Source organism: Hippopotamus amphibius, chromosome 5, assembly GCF_030028045.1.
Source record: "Hippopotamus amphibius kiboko isolate mHipAmp2 chromosome 5, mHipAmp2.hap2, whole genome shotgun sequence".
NCBI lineage: Eukaryota > Metazoa > Chordata > Mammalia > Artiodactyla > Hippopotamidae > Hippopotamus > Hippopotamus amphibius.
Genome location: NC_080190.1, coordinates 13,443,681 through 13,467,737, shown reverse-complemented (window position 1 = coordinate 13,467,737; position 24,057 = coordinate 13,443,681). Strand labels below are relative to the sequence as shown.

Genomic DNA, 24,057 nt, shown 5'->3' with positions numbered 1-24,057 from the left:
AGTGGCCAAATGCATTTTTTTCATATTAGACATCTCAATTAGGGTGAGTTCAGCTGCAAGTAAAATACCTGACTTGCAGTGACTGAAACAGTAAAGATGTTTAATTACTTTGTGTAGCAAGCCATAAGACTCGACAGAAATGTCACCGAGGCTTTATTTATATATATATATTTATATTTTTATATATATATATATAAAACTTTCCCAGGCAGCCATCACCCGTGTGCTAGCTTTTTGCCCCTAAGACTTAGACTTGTCACCTCTGGGCTGCCTCAGATTCACCACCTGCCAGTGATGGGAAGAAGGTAAGGTTCCTGGTTTGTTTGTTTGTTTTTTCTTTTTAAAGAAGAGAGCAAACTCCCTCCCAGAGCCGCGCTAACAGACATCCCCTTATGTTTCAGAGACCAGTCCTCTCCTAGTAAAATCAGGGGAAATGGGCTGTTTCTGCTAACTTAGACGTATCACAGCTCATCCCCATAGGCCAACGGACAGACTATTCCCGTACAAAAGTAAGAAAGCAAGAAGGAGAAACTGGCCATCACTTTACATGATGAGCCCCCTCACTGATCGAGGAAGGGGCTGGAGCCCAGACTGGTAAAGTCCCTCGTCCAAGGCCACAGGCAACTTTGCAGAAGGACCAAGATAAAAACCCAGCTGCCGGCCCAGCAAGCTCCCGCCACTCCACGGCGGGGCTTCTCAACCATCTAGAGCCGCCGCTATGCCCCAAAGGGCAAGAGCCCCGTCCCCAGGACACTCTGAGCTTGGCCAGAGGCATGACACGGAGAATGTCAACACCGTTACAGAAGTGAGCCCCTGACATGCCCAAGCGCACCTCACCCGCCTCAGGCCCCAGGGCAGGGGGGAGCCAAAGCACTTCCTGCCCCTCGCAAGAGCCTGGCAGGCGGGTCGACGGGAACCCAGAGCCTGACAAACAGCAACTCTGTAGCTGCCTGGACACCCGCCAAGCTGCCTCATTCCCTAGGGCTGACCTCATGTTTCTGAAGAGCCTCAAGACGTCTGAGGTCTGTGTGTTGCCTCTCACGGTTCAGTCCTGCTGCCAGCAAAGGAAATGGCTCAGGATGGGGGCTGGCGGGCCACGTGGAGAGGCGGCAACGCAGAGCCCAAGCATTCCTTCCCACTACCCACCCCTGCCCTGCCCAACTTGTGCCACGCAGCCCTTGTTCCAGAAGAAACTGAGCAACACTGTCTAACCTCTGAGATGAGGCTCGTCCTGATCTGTCTTCCTCCCTCCATCAATCTGAAGGTATCTCTTGAAGAAACTTTCACACTCTGGCTCTTTCTGTCTGTTTCATTCCAGACTTCTGCAAAGAGAACACAAAGGCAGTCAGACTTCATCCATCAGAGGTACTAAGAACATCTCAGAAGTTACTTCCACTGCCTCAAAGAGAGCTGGAGGGCTGATCTGAGGCCTCTGCTTGATGACAAAAGTAACTGCTGATTTAGTCTAGGTCTGGATCAGGCACCCACTCCAGTCTTTCTGTAGTCACTGACAGGGTACTGAGGCCCCTGCCCAAAAAAAAAAAGAAAAAAAAAAAAAAAGGCTTCATGCGCTTGGCCTCCACGTCCAGACATTCTTTCAGGGTAAAACACCTACTGTGGGCAAAGCCAAAGCAGACAAGGTGAGCAGCCTGGGGAAAGAGCATGGAGCCAGGCCGCCAGGACACATGAGTATCCTTTCACTTCTTTCCAGGGCATCTATCTCACAATCACAAAACACCCACCCAGGCTACAGCTCTGAATCAGGGCATTTGTTTCCATTCATGTTCACTTAAAAGTGTTTAGTCTCCCTCACAAAAACACAAGGGCTAAAAAATCATGTGAGGGAGGAAAGAAGGCCTCACCTATGTGCCATCCTCTCTTTGGCCTGACCAAGGGGGACTGGACCCAGCAACTGGCGGCTTTAAACTTTCCTTGCAGAAGTTTTTCTCTGAATGGCAGCTCCGAGTCTTCAGAGCTTGAAAAGCCTGCATACGTTGAAAGTATGCAGGCTGCAGGGCTGCAAGAACAGAGTGGAATTTTCCACTTACAGAATAATACTTTTCATACCACTCTGGGGGCCAGCGTTCTCGTGGTAAGAGCTCAGAGTTCAGAGTCAGCAAACCCGTCACGCTTCTGCAGGAGCCCCACGCCATCCGGGCCCTTTTGTTTATTTTTGGTGGGAGACGGGAGAAAATAAAGGAATAGCTTTTTAACTCGAGTGCCAACACAAACTTGGAAAAGGAACTGGGTTGGCAAGTGCAGAATATCACTGCCTGGTTTGGGGACTTAACTGTTAGGGAGTAGGAGGTGAGGAAGAGACTGAAAAACGTATCTTCAACCTCGCATGCAGACAGGTGGCCAGAACAGGCAATTACGTTACTGCCTCAAGGCCTTCCCCACGCCTGCTGCATGGCCCCTGGATTGCTCCTGAGGGCGGGGGGCCATGCCAAAGGCACAAGGCCCCAGCTCACTTGTCTTCTCCCAGTTTCCCCTGGGTGCTACACTTGATTTCTGCTGATGCGTGCACAGACTCAAAGTCTGAAATGCCTTCGGGACCCATGGTATAGTGGGAAGGCCACCACACCAGTCATGAAGAGGCCCGAGTCCTAGTTCTGGCTGTGACAGATTCACCATGTGACCTTAAAGAAGCCCTTCTTGGGCTTCCTAGGTGGTGCAGTGGTTAAGAATCTGCCTGCCAGTGCAGGGGACACGGGTTCAATCCCTGCTCCAGGAAGATCCCACATGCCACGGAGCAACTAAGCCCGTGCACCACAACTACTGAGCCTGCGCTTTACAGCCTTTGAACCCATGTGCTGCAACCACTGAAGCCCACGCATCTAGAGTCCATGCTCTGCAACAAGAGAAGCCACAGCAATGAGGAGCTCGCACACCACAACGAAGAGTAGCCCCAGCTCACTAGAGAAAGCCCATGTGTAGCAACAAAGACCCAACACAGTCAATAAATAAATAAATAAATTTATTTAAAAAAAAGAAGAAGAAGAAGCCCTTCTCTCCTCTGGGTCTCATTTTCTTCATCTGTAAAGTAGGATCAGATGGAAGGGATCCCAAAGATCCCTTGTACAGCTAACATTCTGATTCACACATTCATTCTAATGTTAATGTGTGCCAGCAACTAGGTTCTAGGCATCCCCTCCTGGGCCATTCTAAACCTGCTGGGCACAGCCAGACCCACAAGCACAGCCTCAAACACCAGGCTCCCAGACCTTGTTTCAATAGCCACAGCTCTCCAGAGAGGGGAAGGAAAACCCTGCCCCACCCCAGTTCAGCCATCAGATGAGGCATTTTGCCTGCCCCACAGTACCCTACAAGAACTCTCCCGGTAGCTCATACCTTTCCTACTTTCCATTTTTTTTAAAAATGTATTGCCCCTTCTCCTGGGAAGCGCATGACCACCTCGCAGCCTCCTAATCAAAAGTCTTCTGATTTATTTTCCAATGTATTTACAAGAATATTTTATTCATTTCAAACTATTAAGTTGTGACGCTGAATATGCTTTGTTATTCAAATTGCACATACGCCTCAGATTTCAATACAGCCCCCCAACCCCGGGGAAAGGGGGGTGGGGAGTGAGGAGCTACACACACACACACACACACACACACACAAATGACTGTCCTAAGGCCGGGAGGTTATCTGGCCCAGCCGTCGTCCCAACCTGTCACCAGCTAATGGCCACCTAGTCTGGGAACACCTGTTGGGAGGTGCCGCGTGCTGTGGGAAAGTCCCGTGTCCTTCCACTACTTACTAGGCAACAACCAAAACCTCTCTGAACCTCTCTGAGGTTTGTGCGAGGATTTCACCCAGTTGAAAGCTCTCCAAAACGCTGTGCAGACGGAAGTTACTTGATTGCTGGGCGACTCTGACTTAAAAACTGCATCCTTAGATCGCGCCAATTCTTGCCTCCCCACATCTTTTCTTGCCGCTGCTGAGGAGAAAGAGAGAGGAGAGAATGGGGTTTCTCAGAAGGCAGAAGGCTGGCTCAGGGCACTAAAGGCTGGGAGGTGGGTCTCACCCCCAGGCCGAGGGCGATCCAGGCCTGGTCACCTGTTCCAAACCCAGGGAACAGAGCTCAGGCGAGGGCGGGCCCCAGCAGCCGCCCCTCCCGTGCTCCTCTCCCCTACTTGCCCCTCCCCTCCCAGCTGCGCGGTAGGGCACGCCCCCTCCCCCGGACTCACCAATCAGCGTCCGGAGCGGCGCCCGTGGCGCAGGGGGCTCTGGTCGGCAGCCAATTAGCGCAGCGGCCCGAGGAGGCGCCTCGCCCGCCCCCTCCCAGAATGAAAGGCTCCCCGCAGCTGGCGAGGCTGGCGCAGCGCGTGGGGCGCGGGAGCCGCGCGGGCTGGAGCGGAGTGCGCTCGCTGCCCGCCCGCCCCCCGCGCGTCCGCCTCCGCTCCGCCTCAGTCCGGGGCACGGGCGAGGTGGCCGGGGCGGGGGAGCGCAGGGGGCAGGGCCGAGGCGGCGAGGCCGGGGGGCGGGGAGGAACGGGGCCCGATAAAAGGCGGCGAGGCGGCCCCACCCCGAGGCAGGCCGGCGGGCAGGCTTGGCGTGTCCCTTCCGTCCGGCCCGCGCCGGCGGCGGGGAGGCGGCGCACGCGGCCCGCGGCCCGCCCATGGAGGCTTTCCCCTGGGCGCCCCGCTCGCCCCGCCGCGGCCGCGTCCCCTCGCCCATGGCGCTCGTGCCCAGCGCTCGCTACGTGAGCGCCCAGGGCCCGGCGCACCCGCAGCCCTTCAGCTCGTGGAACGACTACCTGGGGCTCGCCACGCTCATCACCAAGGCGGTGGACGGCGAGCCGCGCTTCGGCTGCGCCCGCGGCGGGGACGGCGGCGGCGGCGGCGGCGACGGCTCCCCGCCCTCCTCTTCCTCCTCGTCGTGCTGCTCCCCCCACGCGGGGGCCGGGCCCGGGGCGCTGGGGCCCGCGCTGGGGCCGCCCGACTACGACGAGGACGACGACGACGACAGCGACGAGCCGGGATCCCGGGGCCGCTACCTGGGGGGCGCGCTGGAGCTGCGCGCGCTGGAGCTGTGCGCGGACCCCGCCGAGGCCGGGCTGCTGGAGGAGCGTTTCGCCGAGCTGAGCCCGTTCGCCGGGCGCGCCGCCGCCGTGCTGCTGGGCTGCGCGCCCGCCGCCGCCGCCACCGCCGAAGTGGCGCCGCGCGAGGAGCGGGCCCCGGCGTGGACGGCCGAGCCCAGGCTGCACGCGGCCTCCGGGGCGGCCGCCGCGCGGCTGCTCAGACCCGAGCTGCAGGTGTGCGTGTTTTGCCGGAACAACAAGGAGGCGGTGGCGCTCTACACCACCCACATCCTGAAGGGACCCGACGGGCGAGTGCTGTGCCCTGTGCTGCGCCGCTACACGTGCCCCCTGTGCGGCGCCAGCGGCGACAACGCGCACACCATCAAGTACTGCCCGCTCTCCAAAGTGCCGCCGCCGCCTGCCGCCCGCCCGCCGCCGCGCAGCGCCAGGGACGGCCTGCCCGGGAAGAAGCTGCGCTGAGCGCCGGGACTCCGGTCGGCTGCTGCCACCTGACGCCACCGGGGTCGCCGCCTGCCCTCGTATTTGACCTGCGCACCGTATCGCTGCTGGGGAGCTTGGAGCTCAGCAGTTGGCGCAACTTGGCACGTCGTCTTGGTTTTCTCCAAAGGAAGCCGACGGTACTGAGTACTTTCCTGTCGAACAGCCGTTGAGACTAGACGCTAAAATCTTGATTTACTAGTTTGTGCTCATTCGGACGGTGAAGGCTGGGTATTCCACTAACTGAAATGTGGCAACTTAAGAGGCGCTGTTTATTTATACGTCGACCTATTTTAGATGCGCATCAGTATGAAATTGTCTGTCTAATCTTGGATGTTTAATTTTATGAGTGGAGGCACTTTACTAGGTCTAGAATATTTTTTTAAAAGCCTCAACTGAACTTAAAACTGGCGATTTTATGGAATGTCAGCAAAATGACTTTTATTTGAAATAATATTTCTGTTGTCCTTAATCCATTATAACAATTCCAGGCTAAGCAAGCCCCTGCCTGGTAGCATCAAGTGAAGGCTTAGTAAACTTTCCAGTATTAGTTTGGGTGGATGTTCCCTCCTCGTGGCTTGTCTCTGTCCTAGCTGGAGGTGTAAAAAAATGTACAATCTATATGTAGCAGGTAGAATACAGCTCCTTATCCTTTTATGTACCAGATCTTATTACTGAAAAAGCAACTAGCGTTTTCCATCTCTAAAATTCGTGCCAAGTTACAATCATAGTGTATACACTTGAAAATGGTGCTGTTTAAAAAAAACTTGTGTATTTATACAGTATATGAATTCATTAATCTTGCCTTCAACTCTGGTACTTGGCCTTTTGTCTGTGCCCCCACCCCCATTCCAGTTATTCATAAACATTTGTCATCTTTAAGACCAAAAGGGAGCAGTATTCACTCTGAATTGGTCAATTTCAGGGTTCCTAAATAGTGGAAAGCTCATTCCAGCTGTTGCCTCTCAAACTAAATGTAAGATGGAATCCTTTGAGCTCTGGAAGGTTAATGTAATAACCTGTGTTCAGGGAGGTCCCAGGCTGGGCTATGTCGGCTTCAGGCATCACAGGCAGTCCTCAAACCAGTATAAGCACTAATTAAAAGAACTAATTGGGGGTGGGGGTGTACACAGACACGACAGACAAGGAACATCAGCCTCTCTTATGTTCCCATTCTCACAGGAAGACGACCCTTCTCTTTCTGGAATCCTACCAGTTATCCATAAATGAGATTAATCCTTAGCAAAGATGCTTGGCTCCTACTTTAACCTCCCGCCCTCATTTTCAAATCCCCCCATAGTGAGTACCACACCATATCTGCCATCAGGACAGACAGAAGGCAAAAATGGAAATAAGATGAAGTCATCTGAAATGTACAAAATCACTATCTGAAAAGACCAGCAAGAGATTTAGTCTATAGAGGTTCGAGGAGAGCTTAGCTAGGTTATTAACAATTAAACTTTCATATTAAACAACTTCCTCCACAGTAAATTTGCTTGATTTGAGCATCCTTTGAAAAGTCTAAGAAGCTAATGTAGTAACACTGGGATAGCTATGAGCCTTTTTGGTCAAAGGAAGGTGCGTGGGGGGGGGGGGGGGGGTGGCGCACACACGTGCAGAGAATTGTAGCGGCAGAAAGACCATTTCTTGGTCAGGGAAAAAATCCACTCCTGCTAGTCTAGCCCCAAATCAGAGAACTTCAGATCTGACTGGGCCCAAACTCAAGTAGCTTAATAAAACCATGTAATTAACCTATCCTCTTCAGTTTTGCTAGAAAACATACCAGTTTAAGTTAGACTTGCTTTCTGTAGTTTTCAGGTCAGCATGAATTCCTGTTACCTCCTGTCACTGCTCTAATTGTACCTTTTCAAGAGTCACTATTAACAGATGGGTGCATTCTCCAGACCAGAAGTAATAAGCAGGTGACTTACCGTATCACCCCCCTCCCCCAAATTTGCCTGTTTTCCAGCTAACTTTAACTCCCAGTATTTTAAAGCATGAACAGAGAAGGTCAGTAGCTTTCTAGAGATCTCTTATGAAAAGTTTACTAACCACACTAACATTTAAAAGCAGCTCTCAATCTGAAACGTGTTTTAAACACTTGAAAAGCTAAATTTAGGTTAAAAGACACCCAATTTTTTGAAGTCTAAAAAGTATACACAATAGTGTGACAAAATTACTTGTTTTCATAAAAACAGACTGCGTATCTGGCAAAAAAAAAAAAATGATGTATGGACTCCTCAAAACAGCTTTACCAACTGTGCAGGCACAGACTGCTTTATATTTTAAAATTATAACACAAATACACATGTACTTGAAAGAAAAGTTTCAGTGTTAGTCCTAATTTTCTAATCTAGTCTTAGCTACAACATCAACATTTCTTCCATTGATTTCCTGTATTTTTCAATTAGACTTACAAAATCATAGACCAGTCTACAGCCAAATCATGCCACACCATAATAGGTGTCAACCTCTTCCTGGTAGCCACTATGGATAACTACTGGGATGTGGAGACTTTTTGGGCCACTGTCTCTGCCCTTAGATCCATCTATATAGATAGTAATGATATCCCCATCTAAAAATGCAGAAGCCACTGGAAACATGGAAGACACCAGTGAGTAGGTTGGTCATTCAGCTTTCCTTTGACACCTGTGAGAATAAACACTGGGGGAGGGAGTAAGGTTGTGAGGCCTTGAGAGTAGAAACCTAAGAGCAGCACAGCAAGCAGCTGCAGGCTCTCTGCCCTTATCCTGGGCTCCGATTCCAATACAGAGGACAAAGAACTTGGGAGAACAGTACGTCTGGAAAAGGGTCTGGGCAGGAAGGGCGGTTTGCAGACTAACCTGGAAACCTAACCATCAGACATGCATCTGTAACTCATCTGAACAAATCAGCATAAATGAATTGTCTGTTGGGGCCTGTGATGGCCCCAGTACAGTCCTGTTCTAGTAACTTAAGACAGAGCAGGTTACTGCCCCAAGTCCTTTTGCTTGTTACAAAAGAAAAGGCTCTCTCCTCACAAAAGAGGACCTTTTAAGACTTTCACTTGTTTGAAACCCAGATATTAAGAAAAATGTTTTCTAAAGTGGCTTCTATCATTGCTAACATCAAAAAGGAAAGGCTGCATCTGATTAAGTTTAAAAATAGCATCAATACTCCCTCTTCTGGCCTTATAGCTGTACCAACAGGAATTCTCACCACTACTCAGCACCAGAAAGAATATAAGTGCCTAGAGCCACTATAAATTTGTAACTAACATTCTGTGAAATCAGTTATGACTTTCAAATTTCATGGAAAAACCCAAGATTTATGTACACACACACACCCATACTCACAGAGAGGACAGCTTTACAAGGAAAATAAGGGGTTCAGCAAGTAAAAGAGGACATTTTAGTGGAAACCTCCTAGCCACATTTGCTTTCCGTTAGGTTATTTTCTTTGATACTAGACAACAGCACTGGTAAAAACTCAAGTGAAATAAACTCAACTGAATATGCAAGCTCAGCATTATATACAAAACACTTTGACTCTAACACAAATCAACACTAAAACAAATTCTGTAAGTATTTTATTTATCATTGAAGAAAAAACACAGCAGCAAGTTCTGTGTTGGCTTCAATAAGACCGAATAGTTAACCTTTAACATAGCTACTACACTCCAGAATTGAAGTCAACACAGTCATTACTACAAATTACTTGTTGAAAGAATCTATCCCGAAGAGAAAGGAAATTAGGAAAAAGAATTTAAACAATTCCTCCAAACCACACATTTATAAATATTGTCATATTTAAAATGCTTCAAAGGCATGAATTCTCCATAAATGGAAAAGCAGTTTGCTATTGGCAACAGAAAAAACTCAGCAACAGTTTACCAAATACTTTAAAATTTAAAAGCTGTATCTGTTCTGGATTCACACTTTAGCAGTATTCTCGTCATTACAATAATGACTGCAAATTGGTTTATACTCACCTTCTCTCAAGTAAAAGCTACTGAAAATCCCACTGTATCTGGTGTGTGTAATGTTTACTGCGCTTATAGTAAACCTAAAATCTTTCTAAATTTAGTAAATAGTAAATACCTCAAAATACCTAGAGGTATGTCTCAGTCGCTAATGGTGTGAGAATTGTTTCAGCTCCCTGCTTTAGAGCCTTCAAATACATTTTTCGTAACAGAACCTTACTTCATCCCAAATTAATATCAGATATTTTGAAATCAAAAGAAAAAAGATCAGTTCTATACCAAGATACAGATGTTATTCAATACCTGAAGAATTCCCATTTTAAATTTATTTTTTAGTTTTTCTTTTTTGTAAACAAATGATTGATGAAATAATGCAACACTTTAAATTCCAAAAAGTGGCATGGTTTTCCAACCTTCTGTGGATACGGTGCATGATCAACCTATTCATACAGGATTAATACAAGTTCATGCTTTTTGTATTATGGTGAGACATTAAAGAATCCAATTTAGACTGGTTGAAGCACAAGTATAATAATTCCTTGAATGTGATCAAACCTATGTAAAGACAAGAGTTTGAATCCATTATCTTGAGACTTAACGTCGTACTGTGGTCCATCCATCTTCATCAGTCTCATTTTTAGTACGACGAAGAGATTCCCTATCTTTCTCAGCTCTCCATGAGGTCTTCTCTTTTTCACCCTCTCTTTCTCGGTCTCGATCTCTTTCTCGATCTCTCGAAAGAGCTGCAGGAGGAACACGACGAGGGGCATCCCGCTCTTCTGCCCGGTCATCTTTCCTGTCATCAGCACGTCTCCAAGAACTTACTTTTAATTAAAAGAAAAAGAGAGAATAAATTTGTACTGTATTCTGTTAGCTCAGACTAAACACAACGGAAGCAAAAGGAATGCCTCAAATTACTCAGAAATCCTATACTGAAGATAATGATAGAGAACTGTCATTTTTAAAAAAAGGACAGTAAAAGCTAAATACACTTTAATCATTGGTACAATTTCTGAAAAACCTTTAAAACAATATACAGACTTAGAAATACAAGCTTGCAGGCAAGAAGAAAATTGGCCTGGAAGTGTCCTAATTTTTTTTTTAATTTAGAATAAGGTGAAAAATCTGGCTCAATAAAAATTTTTTAAAGGATTTTTGGCTCCTGTTGAAGAAGATTTAACAGCAAATAAATGAAAGAATATATATTTCATTATGGCTATCAAAGAAGTACAATCTGATACAAGTACAAACCAAACAGTAAAAGCTTGTGAGGCAACCACTTAAATGCTACAGTCATTTTAAATAAACTATTTTTTTACTAAAGTTTCCATTGTCACAATTCTAGAGAAAGAATGTTTTACACTCTGTGCTTATCTACCAGGACCTTACTTTTTTTCTTCTTTACATAAAATAAACCTTTTTAAGAAATCAATACACGTATTGCTATACGTATTAAATGCTTACTATACCATTTAAGTAGTCTACGACTATACTTTGAATTTAAAGACGAGCTAAAACTTCGCAAAGCAGCCAGTGAGTAAGTCTGTGAGGACCATGAATTCTAAATGGGACAAAAGATCTACCTGTCCATCTTATTTTTGGTGTTCATACAAATTTCAGAGGCAGTAAAACCCCAAATTTCCCCATCAGTTACAGCTCTCCAGTGGTCATACAGAAAGAACATCTCTACCTTCCTCTCGCTCTGATCTGAGAGGGGGTCCTCTGCGGTCTCTGTCATCCCGTCTTTCTCTTAGGTCACGGCGATCATCTCTCTCACGACGGCGGTCATCCCGATCCCTATCGTCACGACGACTTGCATCTCTCCAGCTTGAAGATTCCTCCGCTGGTCCTCTTCTCCAGCCACCCTCATCCCTGTAGCCATTCAAAATGACACCTTAAGTTCCGTCATTAGACTACACAGGTAACTGTACGTGAATATAGCATATCCAAGTTAGCAAATAACAACAGGAATAAAGTTTAAACTCGTGACTTGACCTCAAACTGATGCCTCAGGTATGGAGGTCAAATGAGAGCATCTGGCTCTGCACCATCCAACATAGTAGTCATTAACCATTCAAAATGCTCAACGGCCAAAGGTGACTGCTGGTTACCATATGAACACTATACATACAGGACATTTTCAGTCTTGCAGGGAACTGTACTAACTGTGCTGGTCTAGATTAGTACAAAGCCACGTTGACCACAGGAAGCAAGCTAGAACTCTAACTACTAATGAAAGTAAAGAGGCTTTTAATAATTTAAAGGCAATAAACTGACCTCAACCACAAGGGAAAAGCAATGGACAGTGAGGGCCTGGACTGGTTCCACTGCCACAGGGCCACACGGCTTACAGCCAGCCACACAGTTGCAGCCTCCATGTCCTCACTTTGTAAAGAGGGAACTGGTTCAACTAGACGACCTCTAAATTTTTTTAAATCTACGCTATGATTCTACTAGATAAACTGAGGGGGATGAAGGGGATGAGCACCATTTTTCAAAAATAGCTGGGGATGCACAGGATAGCATTAAAAGAATCCTAACTGTAGCACCATAGACAGTTAAGTAGAATATCAAACCTTGGCCGTCTGAAGCGGTCCTCTCGATCCCCATCTCTCTCTCTGTCCCTCTCCCTCTCTCTGTCCCTATCTCTGTCTCTTTCTCTCTCTGAGTCCCTGTCGTTCTCGTCACGATCTTGGTTATCTCGGTCTCTCTCTTTTTCCCTGTCCCATTCACGGTCTTCTGATGGTCTCGATTCTCGAGGTGGACCCCAACTCTCTTCTCTGGCTTTTTCTTTCTCTCTCCATCCACCTATGTTTTTAAAGAAGAAGAAGAAAAAATATTCCACTCAAGAGACAGATTAGCAACCACGAATCTTAATGCTGATATTAATCCACCACCATTACAAATGCTAGACACTCTAACCTCATTAAAAAAAAAAAATTAAATTCATTTATCTCATTTCAAGGAACCACCAACTCCTATTTATGACTACCTATTATTGTTTTTCTAACATATAACATATAGGAACTTTTATAGCCTGGGTTAAATGTTTCATATGCAGAGACTTCAAGTATAAAAATCTGTTCTGATGGTAAAGACAACTCATTTAAGCAGAAAACTCAAAGGGTGAGGAGTAGGATCTAGATTTCTAAGAGACAGAGCTCCAATTACTAGTTCATTTATATCCTGCAACGTTTTCAAAACCTTTCTAACTAAAAAGACTCTTTCCTTTCACATTCCTGCCCCTCACCATTTACCACCCATAAAGTCATGAAATAAGGATAAATCCTTTGGCCCTGTTCAATGTCTCACACTTAGCCAAGGGATGTCCAAATCTATGTGCATGTACACACAGGCGTGCACATGCACACAAAAAAAGAAATCAAGGCAAGCAGAGATTTCAATGAAAATATATTACAGCTGCAAGGCTAACAATTATTACTGTCACTAACATTTATGTTAACTGTTGTGCCACAGAACTACTCGAAACCCTCTGCCTGGATTAGCTCATTCAATCCTATCCACAGCTCTAAGCTAAGCAGATTATTTCCTACTTGCTAATTTGCTACTTGCTAAAATCTATAATTCCAAAATTAATACTCTAGCACTTTTACAAGTTGCTCGCAGACAGACTGGCGAAATATTTCAGTCGCCTGACAGGCCTGTTCTCAGCTGAGGTCAAACAAGGAAATACTGTCTTCTTGCTGCAGCTCTCCTAGTGTAAACAAGTAGCCTTTTGGAGATCTAGTTAATGCCACATTTTCACATTTTTGTGCTTTTTGTTGATTTCACAGTTTTTAAGTGTGCCACCACCCCTACCCCAGCATTCCCAAGTACAAGAAGGCAATGGATATGCCTTAGGTAGAAAATACATATGTTGGATAAGCTTCTTTCAAGAATGAGTTACAGTGCTGTTGGCCGTGGGTACAATGCTAATGAATCAATAATACACATTAAAGAAAGTTATCTTTAAAGAGAAAAATAAAACAAGGTTACGTGTTAGTTGGTTGAGAGACTGACCAAAGGGCAGTCCTAACCCTTAGGAGCAATGGTTCAGTATTCACTGACTTTATAAAACATAATTATCACGAATTAATGAGAATCTACTATACTGTGATCCCCATTTTACACAAGGCACAGAAAAGCTGGGTGGCTTACCCAAAGTCACAAAGCTTCACAGTGGAATGAAGTGAGAAGAAACACAAGTATGTAACAAAAACTACTAAGGGTAAAGGGCAGGAAGCTGCTCAATTTGCATTCAGAACAAATTTGCATTTAGAACAAATTATGATGGTTACTGAAAAGATACAAGAAAACTGATGAGACTTCCTAGGTGGCGCAGTGGTTAAGAATCCACCTGCCAATGCAGGGGACACGGGTTCAAGCTCTGCTCTGGGAAGATTCCACATGCCACGGAGCAACTAAGCCTGTGCGCCACAACTATTGAGCCTGTGCTCTAGAGCCCGTGAGCCATAACTATTGAGCCCATGTGCAGCAACTATTGAAGCCACATACCTAGAGCCCGTGCTCTGCAACAAGAGAAGCCACTACAATGAGCCCACGCACCACAACGAAAAGCAGCCCCAGCTCTCAGTAACTAGAGAAAGCCCCTGTGCAGCAACGAAAACCCAATGCAGCCAATAAATAAATAAATAAATAAAATTTATATATATAAAAAAGAAAACAGATGAAAAGAGCAGAGCAAGGGGTAACTCCCATCTTACACAATTAGATGGACAGTGTGTGCATGTGTGTGTTGAAGGGGGGGCTTCCGTTTGGATGGGTTGAGTTTGAAGTGTTAGTGACATTTACAGGTGCTATACAAAGTTGGAAACAGGTCTGAAGGTTAAGGGGGAAAGTCACCTGGAAAAGATGGTAACAGGAGTCACACACTTGCACACATTACTCAAGAATAATAAAAAGTATGAAAGGATGAGCAGGCCCAAGACTGAGAAAGTAAGGAAATGGGCTCCTCTCATGAACATAATCCCATGATTGGCAACAGTATAGACAAATGTTTAGTAAGCATATTTTGTTTTCCATTATTTATGAGGAGGCTAGTCCAGGACAGAACCTAACACTGACACTTAGGGACGGGCACAGAAGCAAGAGTCCTCAAAGCAGCAGTCAACAAGGAAGAAGGAAAACAAAGCACATATATCACTAAAGCAGAAAAGGGGGTGAAGTTATTCATTGTGGTGTGAGAGATCTCAGAGGCAAGCTTTTGACATAAGTCCCTGCAGAAATATTCAAAGAAAGATAAAAGACCAGTTTACCTAAAATTAGTAGTAATATAACCCAATCTGTCACAAATCTGTTAGAATTTCACTTTTTTTCCACTGAAAATAATACTTCTTACTTAACAATCAAAATGTAATTTGTCATTTGAGATTCAAGTTCCTTGTTTGAAATAACCTGCTATCCTCTACACAACAGTGAAGATTAGCTGGTGTAAAATTTCACGTTGTATCTGTAAACACATCAAGCAGATTCTATAAAGCATCCAATCTGATTTCTTGAATACCAGAATTTTACCTGGTTTGACAAATGGTCTCCAGGGACCAGGTCTTGAGTCATCACTCCTTCTGGGAACCCGATCGTCATCAGCCCGTCTCGAGGTCCGATCATCATCCATGTTTCTCCAGGGCCCCCTGTCATCCTCTGCACCGCGCCTGGAAAACCTGTCTTCATCGGCACTCCGCCAGGGTCCCCGGTCCTCATCCAGCCCCCGCCTGGGACCCCGGTCCTCATCCACGCCCCGCCTGGGACGATCGTCATCAGCATTCCTCCAGGACGACCGCTCATCATCCACGCCTCCTCGGCGCGGCCCCCGGTCCTCATCTATCCCACGCCTGGGTCCTCTGTCTTCATCAGCTGTTCGCCAGCTTCCTCTGTCCTCATCCAGTCCTCGTCTAGGTGGTCTGTCATCATCCATGTGACGCCAGCTACCCCTGTCTTCATCGCCAATTCGTCTGGGAGGCCTGTCGTCATCTGCAACACGCCAGGAAGGCCGGTCATCGTCCGCCCCTCGGCGAGAGAACCGATCCTCATCAGGACCGCGTCTTGGGCCTCTATCGTCATCCATGCCACGCCGGGGACCCCGATCGTCATCTGGTCTGAGAGAGGGCTCTCTCTCTTCATCATCCCCCAAACGCCTTGGTCGATCTTCGTCTCGTCTATGAGGCCTCTCTTCATCCCGCCCTTCACCACGTCTCCACTCCCTACAGAGTAACAAGCCAAACACCTTTAAGAGTAAATTTTCTTAAAAGCACATGGTCCTTTTGGGAATGATGTTACTCACTTCTAAAAATCACTTCAGTCTAAATCCATTAATCCTAGTCCTAAAGGGTATGTTCTAGTAAAAAAACACAAAACCCAAAATCTTACATCAACAAATAAACCAATAAGCAAACAACTGCCTATAAAAGGTATCTGCACTTTATGTGGAATGCCTTGGCAATTTCTAAATCTATTACTACAAGTTTTCAAAACAAAAAATATGTTATGAACCTGTTCACTCTACTCTAACCTCAATACTGTTACTTTGGACAATTAAAAAAAAAAAAAATGAAGAATGTATTTCCCAAGATATTCATAATAGTCAGTAATTACAGGAGCACTGCAGCAAACATTTCAGTAAGACACGCATACAATTCTTCATGACTCCCTTCTCCCCACCCTTACAAAATAAACCAAATTAGAAAAACACTAATAAGATATTAACAGGACCTATGATTACTTGGTACTGTTTTCCTTAACTCTACTTACTTCTCTGGTGGGCCTCTTCTCCACTCAGTATCTATTTCAGGTCCCTTTCTCCACGTGCCTTCTGAATCTCTATCCCCCCAACGAGAGTCCTACATTAAGCAAAGTTAATGAGACACTACATTAGCAACACTATTGATCAACATATAAACTGAACAAGGATCTCAAAGAACCAGTTACAAAAGGATAAAGAGATGAAAAGAGTAAGTGAAACATTAAAAGAGATAAAGAAATAGGACTGTGAAAGGCCAGAAGAAAAAAGGAAAAAAAAAATTCCCTAAGTTAAGGAAATTCAATCTGCTCTAGATAAACTGAATCCTGATTGATAAGGTGCACATGCCAAAATGGACGAATAACAGACCACCGTATGCTTAGACACCTAAACACAGTCTTGATGAAATTTTAAAACTCCCATTCTCAGAGCTTCCAAGGAATAAAGCAGAGTATCTACAAAAGTAACAAGATCAAGAGTATTATCAAGACCCCTCCTCCCACTATTGTACTAGGACAGTGAGCACAGGTCTCTAAACTTCTAAAGGAGGATGATTATGAACTGGCCAAACCAATGAACCATTCATTATTCAACTCTGAGAGAAAAACAAAACCTCTTTTGAGACATACAGAAAAATATTTGATAAAATACACAACACACAAAACAAAAAAACTTATCTGCAAAAGGGAAAAGGTGACATACAGTGTAAACATATTTTAAATTAAATCTTGTTGCCAGTAATGTTGTAAAAAGTATTAAATGGGGACTACCCTGGTGGTGCAGTGGTTAGTGATTACGAATCTGCCTGGCAATGCAGGGGACACGGATTTGATTGCTGGTCCGGGAAGATCCCATATGCCGTGGAGCAACTAAGCCCGTGTGCCACAACTACTGAGCCTGCACTCTAGAGTCTGTGAGCCACGATTTCTGAGCCCACGTGCCACAACTACTGAAGCCCACGTGCCTAGAGCCCATGCTTCGCAACAAGAGAAGCCACAGCAATGAGAAGCCCACGCACTGCAACAAAGAGTAGCCCCCACTCGCCGCAACTAGAGAAAGCCCATACACAGCCAATATATTAATTAATTTTAAAAAACTGTTAAGTGATTTCTAAATAGAGAGGTAACATTGTTTTAATGCACTGGAGGCAATACAACTTAAATAAAGGTCTGCTCAAATTTTTGTTTTGTTCTGGAGAGGAAAGAGTTCTCAAAATTAACAGACTGAAAGTTCAGACTTTGAAAAGAATGTATGGTAATCACTAAAAGAATAGAGAGAAGCACAACAAATGAGCTGAGAAAACTTCTGAAGTTTGGTTTAAAGAAAGGAAGAGGTGGCAGGGACATGGAAGCAAATAAAAAAACACCAAATCAAATGCCATGAATAAAGCTGCATACACTAGTTACCATGTTAAACATGAATAGATAAAACTAAAGACTCTCCAACTGAAAGGGTAGGGGGTGCCCACAAAACAGAAACAACAAAAGGATGAACATAGAATCGCAAAAACTAATGAAAAGAAAAAAAATTACAATCCCATAACCATGGGTGATTTACCTCATCTACCTCAGAAGATGAAGTAAATTAACAGGATATAGCAAGTGAAACACAGTAACTCCGATTACACACACACACACACACACACACACACAACATTGTGCCCAACAGAAAAATACTCATAATACACAAATTAGCAACAAGAGTAACAAAACTAAAAATCTATATATTACAAAACAAATTAAAGGCTACATAAGTAACTAGCAGCAGGTCCCCCAACACAGCTAAGCATTTGATACAGGTGTGGCACAGATGCCTCCAGCTATTTACCTCTAACCTTAAAAAATAAGCAGTACTTTATTTAAAGGGCAGCGTGGGGGACGTCCCTGATGGTACAGTGGTTAAGAATCCACCTGCCAATACAGGCGACACGTGTTCGATCCCTGGTGCAGGAAGACCCCACATGCCTCGGAGCAACTAAGCCCGTGCATTGCAACCACTGAAGCCCACACACCTACAGCCCGTGCTCCACAACCAGAGGGGCCACCGCAATGAGAAGCCCATGTACCGCAACTAGAGAAAGCCCATGAGCAGCAACAAAGACACGACACAGCCAAAAATAAATAAATAAATAATAAATTTTAAAAATAAAGGGCAGCATGGCCACATCACAAGAAAAACAAAGAGCACGCAGCCAGATGTCACAGACACACAATAAAGCATAAAACTAGTTCAGAACAGCTAGAGCACAGGTGACTAAGAAGAAAATGGTGACATGAAGCCAATGAGAAAAGCGGTAACCGTGAAAAGGCCTTGACTGCTAGGGCACATTTTTTACCTTTGGCTCTAAGCAATGAGTACCACTCAAAGGAAGGTTTGAAACCAAGAGCAGGGATAATAATCAATTACGCATTATTAAAAACCAATCAGGCCACAGTACAGAGGAAGGTCTGAAGCTGGGGAAGATTACATCAGGGAAAATAGTAAGACCAGTAAGTCACACAGCCAAAAGAAACAATCTGAATGCAGGCAGGAGCACAGGGACAGAAAGCAGAGGGAGGGGTTCAAAACAATGTGGTTAAGAAGGTAACAAGGCCACCACCAGGACAGGGTAACAGAGATACCCTCTTTACACAAGATAAAGTGAGAAATACAGGTCACAGTTTTGGACATGAGTGCATATTAAAAATAAACATTTAGACCAGCATTTGGACCACCTGGCAATCTTGTTAAAATGCAGATTCTGATTCAGAAGATTTGGCACTGGGCCTGAGATTCTGCATTTCTAACAAGCTCCTAAAGGGATACTGAATACTGCTAGTCCCCCAGATTCACCTCTGAGTACCCTTGCATCATCCTAATTCACAGCAATTCCTTTCAAGGAACCAAAACAGTCCCTCTTCCACAGACCGTGTTACTTTTTGTCAAGTACTTAGTTTGATGGGATTAGTTCTTACTGATAATTATTCTAAACTGAAGCCTATTATAAAATCCCAACTTTGCTAAAACAAGTCTAATCCCCTGCTCATCCTTCCTAGGAAGGTTCTGTCTTTGGGAAGACAAAGCAATATCAGACTTAAAAAGAAATGTAAATAATGTGATTTCAGACAATGACATGTGCATTGACACATGCGTCATGCAAGAGACCTAGCTGATAAACACACATCACGTAAAAAGAGTGATGTCTATACTTACCTTTCTAGAAAGTGAATCATCACCAAGTCTTCTCTCCTCCTCTCTACGACGTTCCCTTTCTTCAATTTCCAACTCCCTTTGACGTTTTTTCCTTTCAACTTCTTCTAATTTCTTGACCCGCTCCTGATATTCTCGAAGCTCCTCCTCACGTTTCGCCCGTTCAGCACGCTCTCTCTCTTCTCGTTCTGAACAAGTATCAGGTTATATAAAGTGTGCCTCCTACCTGCACGTTTCCCCTAGCACTAGGTCTACTTTTCTGGTATTAAAGAGGCAGCATAATGTAGAAGGAAATTCTTTTTAAGAATTTTAAAATAGTTTATAATCAGCTAAACTTGAATATCACAAAACAATCAAGAAAACAAGTATTATGCCGCTCAACACAACTAAAGATACTAGAATTCCTTTCCATCCCTTGAGCATCTGAGATGCCAGATAAAGGATCATCTGAGAGACTTGCACGTGTTGCTCAATAAATGTAAATAGTATACAGACTACAGTAAAAAAACAAAAATGATAAAAAATAAAAAGGGAGAATTTTTAAAAGAACACCAAAAATGTGGAAATAAGCTGGCAGAGGACATAACACTCTCACAGATAACAAACTGCAGAAAACTAAAAGTCGGGTTGTCAGAACCTGAGAACTAGTTAGTTGAAGAAGCCAATCATCTTGGTTCCACACTCCTCTATTTTCTAAGTGCGACTGTATAAACTGGACCTATTATCAACCTTGCTTTACAACTCCAAATCTTGCTCTATATAGTTACCTTTTAGCATTTTTTCTTCTGCCCTCCTCTGCTCTTCCTCTTCTTTTTCTTTATAGTAGGTTATTCTTCGTTCTTCTTTACGTTGCCTTTTACGTTCTTCCAAGCGATTATGCCTTTCTTCTGCTAATCGCTCTTCAAACTGTTTAAGTTTTTCCTGTAATTGAATGGTTACAAAAAAAAAAAAAAAAATCAAATTTTCAAGGGCTACAAACTGGCAGTAAGTTTTAAGTTTACAAAAGCATTGCAAGTTTCGTGGAACCATAGAAAGCAACCTTCGAGTATAAAAACCAAATTTCCAAATGATTTCCAAATGACTGATATTGTCGCATGTCAAATTTTTAAAACTCTGAATTGACAATATACTCTATACCCAGTGGGTTTATTTTTTTTTTTTTTAACATGGAACGCTTCACAAATTTGCACATCACTCTTGCACAGGGGCCATGCTAATCTTCTCTGTATCGTTCCAATTTTAGTGTATGTGTGGCCGAAGCAAGCACAATTTTTATACAAACTAAATCAAATGATTAAGTCAGAACCTAAGAGCAGGACACTTTGATCTAGTTTTTTTCCTTCCTGAATCAAAGAATAAACAAAAACTCATATCAAAAGCAAATTTTACGTAGTCCACTTTCACCTTCAGAAAAATTTGTTCATAGTGCTGGTTACTTAGCCTATGAAATAATTTCAAGTTATCTCTGTTAAAATATTATCTGAATGACGATTATAAATGTTAGCTCAAGACAGAATGTACCACCATGTTAAAGAAGAATCCTTAAGGCAAAACCCAAAAGCTCATGAATAAATGTTTCCCTGAAACCAGTAAGTTCACCTCATAAACAGACTGTCGTGCTGCCTTGAGCCGCATGACAAATAAATCTCTGTCTTCAAGCATTCGTGACATTCGGTTCTTATGTTCAAGAGCCTTTTCCCGTTCTAGCTGCATTGTAGTAATCTGCAAATACACAATACAAAGTTAAATTTCAAAGTATTCATTATCTGATTACTAATTTACCCCAAATTCCTGACAGATGTTGTTGAAGAATTACAAGAAGCTCCTTTGCCCCTTCCATTCTGCCCTAAAGATGGAAGGGTGACCATCCATCCGAGCCAATACACCCCTAGGAGACAATCGGGGACAGAAGATGGATAGAGACGACTTGGGGCACCTGTAAGAAACAGTTTTAATTCCATGGTACCACAAAATTTATAGAGGAAAAACTAAAATGTGTACAGTAAAACAAAATAAATACCTCATGGTATAATAGGCTCTATATGGCTTTATTATTTAATGCATTTTCTTCCATAAAAACAACTGGAGATTAAGGCAGGGTGAACTATTGATATAGGAAAGCTTTTGCTTTGTGCTCCAAGTGAAACAATAAAAGGTTTCAGGGCACATGCAGCCAATCCGCTCAAGCATTTTAGTGGGTCTGCAGCACTTTTTCATATATTGAGAGAATTATCACACAAATTTCAACTTCTAAAAAAAATGGAAAATCTAGCAACACTAGGCCTAGAATGACAACCATTCAAGGGAACCAGGAAGAGGCAGCCCCCACAGACGTGTGCTCTCTCCTGCCTGTGGTCATTTTTTTTAACCAGAATGAGGTCACTCACTTTTACTACAAATTTGGCCACTACAAGCACTTGCAAATGTTGCTTTTGTATCATTAATACATATAATACAGACTAAAAAAACCACAGAAGGAGCTTTTTAGTCACAAAAAAAGACTGTATGATTCCATCTACAAGAAATATCCGAAACAGGCAACTAGAGACAGAAAGGAGATTAGTGGCTGTTGAGGGAAGAGGACAGAAAATGGAGTAATTGCTAATGGGTATGAAGTTTCTTTTGGAGTATGTTCTCAAATTAGATTGTTGCATACATCTGTAAATATACTAAAACTATAAATTGCACACTTTAAATTGAATTCTGTGGCATGTGAATTCTACCTCCATAGAGCTGCTTGTTTTTTTTTTTAAACTTTTCAGCTATCCTTTGTATTTTACAAGTTTCATTTTTTAATCTCTGTTCTGAAAATTTCTGTCTACCAATCTGTTAACATGCAGCCATGAAAGCACCATTTCTGGCAAAAGAATACAAACCAATTTGAAGCCCTGTTCCCATTACTGGCATAGGACTTAATCACAGCTTACAGTCTAAAAATATTACAATTAAATGAAAACCTTACTCTTTCTTCCTCTTGTTGTTCCCACAGATCCATGTCTTTAATTCTCTGTTCTTCATAAGCACTCTTTATCAAAGGGATTTCTTCCAAACGTTTAGCTCTCTCAAAATAGTCAATCTGAATGTCATGAAAACAAATGTTGTTAAAAAAAATTCTTTTATTTGGCATGTTAAAGTTCATCAGTTCCTTCATTTACCTTTTTTTCTTGATTCTTTAGGCGTTCCTGAAGTTCCTTCTTTTCTTTCTCCAGTTGTTCAACCTGTTTAGCCATGATGAAATCAGGATCCAACTCTTCAAGGTCCTGAGAAGTAATACAAACACAACATAGTAAGAGTATAAAAGAAGTGCATAGCAGTCAATATGAAGCACCATTTCTTTCTAGAAACATATCCTAAATTACTTTCTTTAGAATGGGAAAATGCTTGCAATGGGTAAATTCAGGCAATATAAAAATGTTTCAAAATAGCCTTATTTCCATCTGATTTTGGGGAAAAACAATGTTATCTTAACATCTATTTCTTATTCCTCCATCTTACTGTACCTAAACTCCACTTCAACAGCGGCTAAACACTGCAGAGTTACTAAAAACAAATGCTTACTTCAGAGATTAATAAACTAGCTGTATCAAAATGAAATAACCAAATAACACAAAATAAACCAATAAATGGTAAAGACCTGTGCTTCTAAAAGACCTGAATAAATCTGAAGTTTTAATGCATAACATGCTACTTACTTCAATGTCAATATCTTTGAATGCTTTGGCACCCAGCTCTGTCTTCTTGATCTGCTCCAAACGCTCCCGAACAGTTTTCTTCTTGATTTGTTCATGTTCCTGTAAGATGCGCTCCTTCTCTCTCTCCTTAGCCTCCTGTCGCAGCCTCTCTTCTTCAGCCTTCCGTACTTTCTGGAGTTCAGCTTCCCTCTGCTCCAGTTCCTCTTTCTCACGCTGAATATTCAGACTCTCAAGTCGCTCTTTCCTTTCCTCAATTGTCTGACGGCGAGCCAGGATCCGCTGATGCTCCTTCCGTGAATTTTTAAGGTATGCAGTAACGGCCAACTGATGCTGTTCTTCTTTCTCTTGCTTCAAAAACAAATGCGTTTAAAAAAATTCTAAGTGACCGACCACGGTATCAGACATCAAAAATATTATTACATAATCCCAATTATTATCCTTACCTGTATCTGCATTTAATAAAAGAAGATGACATTATTCAAGCTACTGGTTCCCAGTACTATATACTATGGCACTACTCCTATTTGAATTCTTTAACAGCAATGACATAGCTGAAGAATCTTTATCTGCTAGGCTGACTTTTCTCTGAACCAAATCTACTTTAAAATTTTTGAACCAAGGAGGAATACTAATAGAGCTCACAAACAAGAAACACTTAAGCAGAAAGTACTCCCTATTTGGAGGGTCATCCCATGTGGTCTGTTATTGTATAGTAACAGTACTCCTATTATCACATTACCCGAGTATACCCCATGGAACACAGTTCAATGATCTGTATATCTGATAGATATTTGATAAAATACCAAAACGATCAAATACAACTAAACATCAATAGGAAATACATAATAAATCCCTTCTCTCAGACATCATCTCAAACCTTTATGAAAGACATAAGGGCCGCTCAAAAATTCTGTAGTCCATTTCTCCCAAA

At 43.5% G+C, this 24,057-nt stretch overlaps 2 protein-coding genes, 1 long non-coding RNA gene and 1 other non-coding gene across 4 annotated transcripts in view; 1 reads left to right on the top strand and 3 right to left on the bottom strand.

Moving 5' to 3' along the window:
* Window positions 1–1,251: 1,251 nt before the first annotated feature.
* Window positions 1,252–4,065, bottom strand: LOC130854010 (uncharacterized). The gene is made up of 3 exons (XR_009053943.1): window positions 3,767–4,065; window positions 1,863–2,017; window positions 1,252–1,322 (listed from the first exon to the last, which is right to left on the bottom strand). It is a non-coding gene; the product is annotated as an uncharacterized LOC130854010 (long non-coding RNA).
* Window positions 4,066–4,535: 470 nt separating this feature from the next.
* On the top strand, window positions 4,536–6,322 carry NANOS1 (nanos C2HC-type zinc finger 1). Its single transcript, XM_057736579.1, has one exon. The coding sequence runs from the start codon at window positions 4,628–4,630 to the stop codon at window positions 5,507–5,509; it is 882 nt and encodes a 293-aa protein (XP_057592562.1). The 5' UTR covers window positions 4,536–4,627; the 3' UTR covers window positions 5,510–6,322.
* A 2,756-nt stretch (window positions 6,323–9,078) lies between these two features.
* The window catches only part of EIF3A (eukaryotic translation initiation factor 3 subunit A), a 32,961-nt gene continuing 17,982 nt past the window's right edge, over window positions 9,079–24,057 (bottom strand). The window contains exons 12-22 of the mRNA XM_057734684.1: window positions 23,127–23,474; window positions 22,590–22,694; window positions 22,397–22,510; window positions 21,034–21,156; window positions 20,202–20,355; window positions 19,438–19,622; window positions 16,257–16,345; window positions 15,024–15,709; window positions 12,065–12,296; window positions 11,179–11,360; window positions 9,079–10,312 (exon numbers count right to left, since the gene is read on the bottom strand). Coding sequence (XP_057590667.1) covers window positions 10,083–10,312; window positions 11,179–11,360; window positions 12,065–12,296; window positions 15,024–15,709; window positions 16,257–16,345; window positions 19,438–19,622; window positions 20,202–20,355; window positions 21,034–21,156; window positions 22,397–22,510; window positions 22,590–22,694; window positions 23,127–23,474 — 2,448 coding nt within the window. The 3' untranslated portion in view covers window positions 9,079–10,082. The remainder of the gene's footprint in view (window positions 10,313–11,178; window positions 11,361–12,064; window positions 12,297–15,023; window positions 15,710–16,256; window positions 16,346–19,437; window positions 19,623–20,201; window positions 20,356–21,033; window positions 21,157–22,396; window positions 22,511–22,589; window positions 22,695–23,126; window positions 23,475–24,057) is intronic.
* Window positions 20,595–20,699, bottom strand: LOC130854669 (U6 spliceosomal RNA). The gene has a single exon (XR_009054118.1). It is a non-coding gene; the product is annotated as a U6 spliceosomal RNA (small nuclear RNA).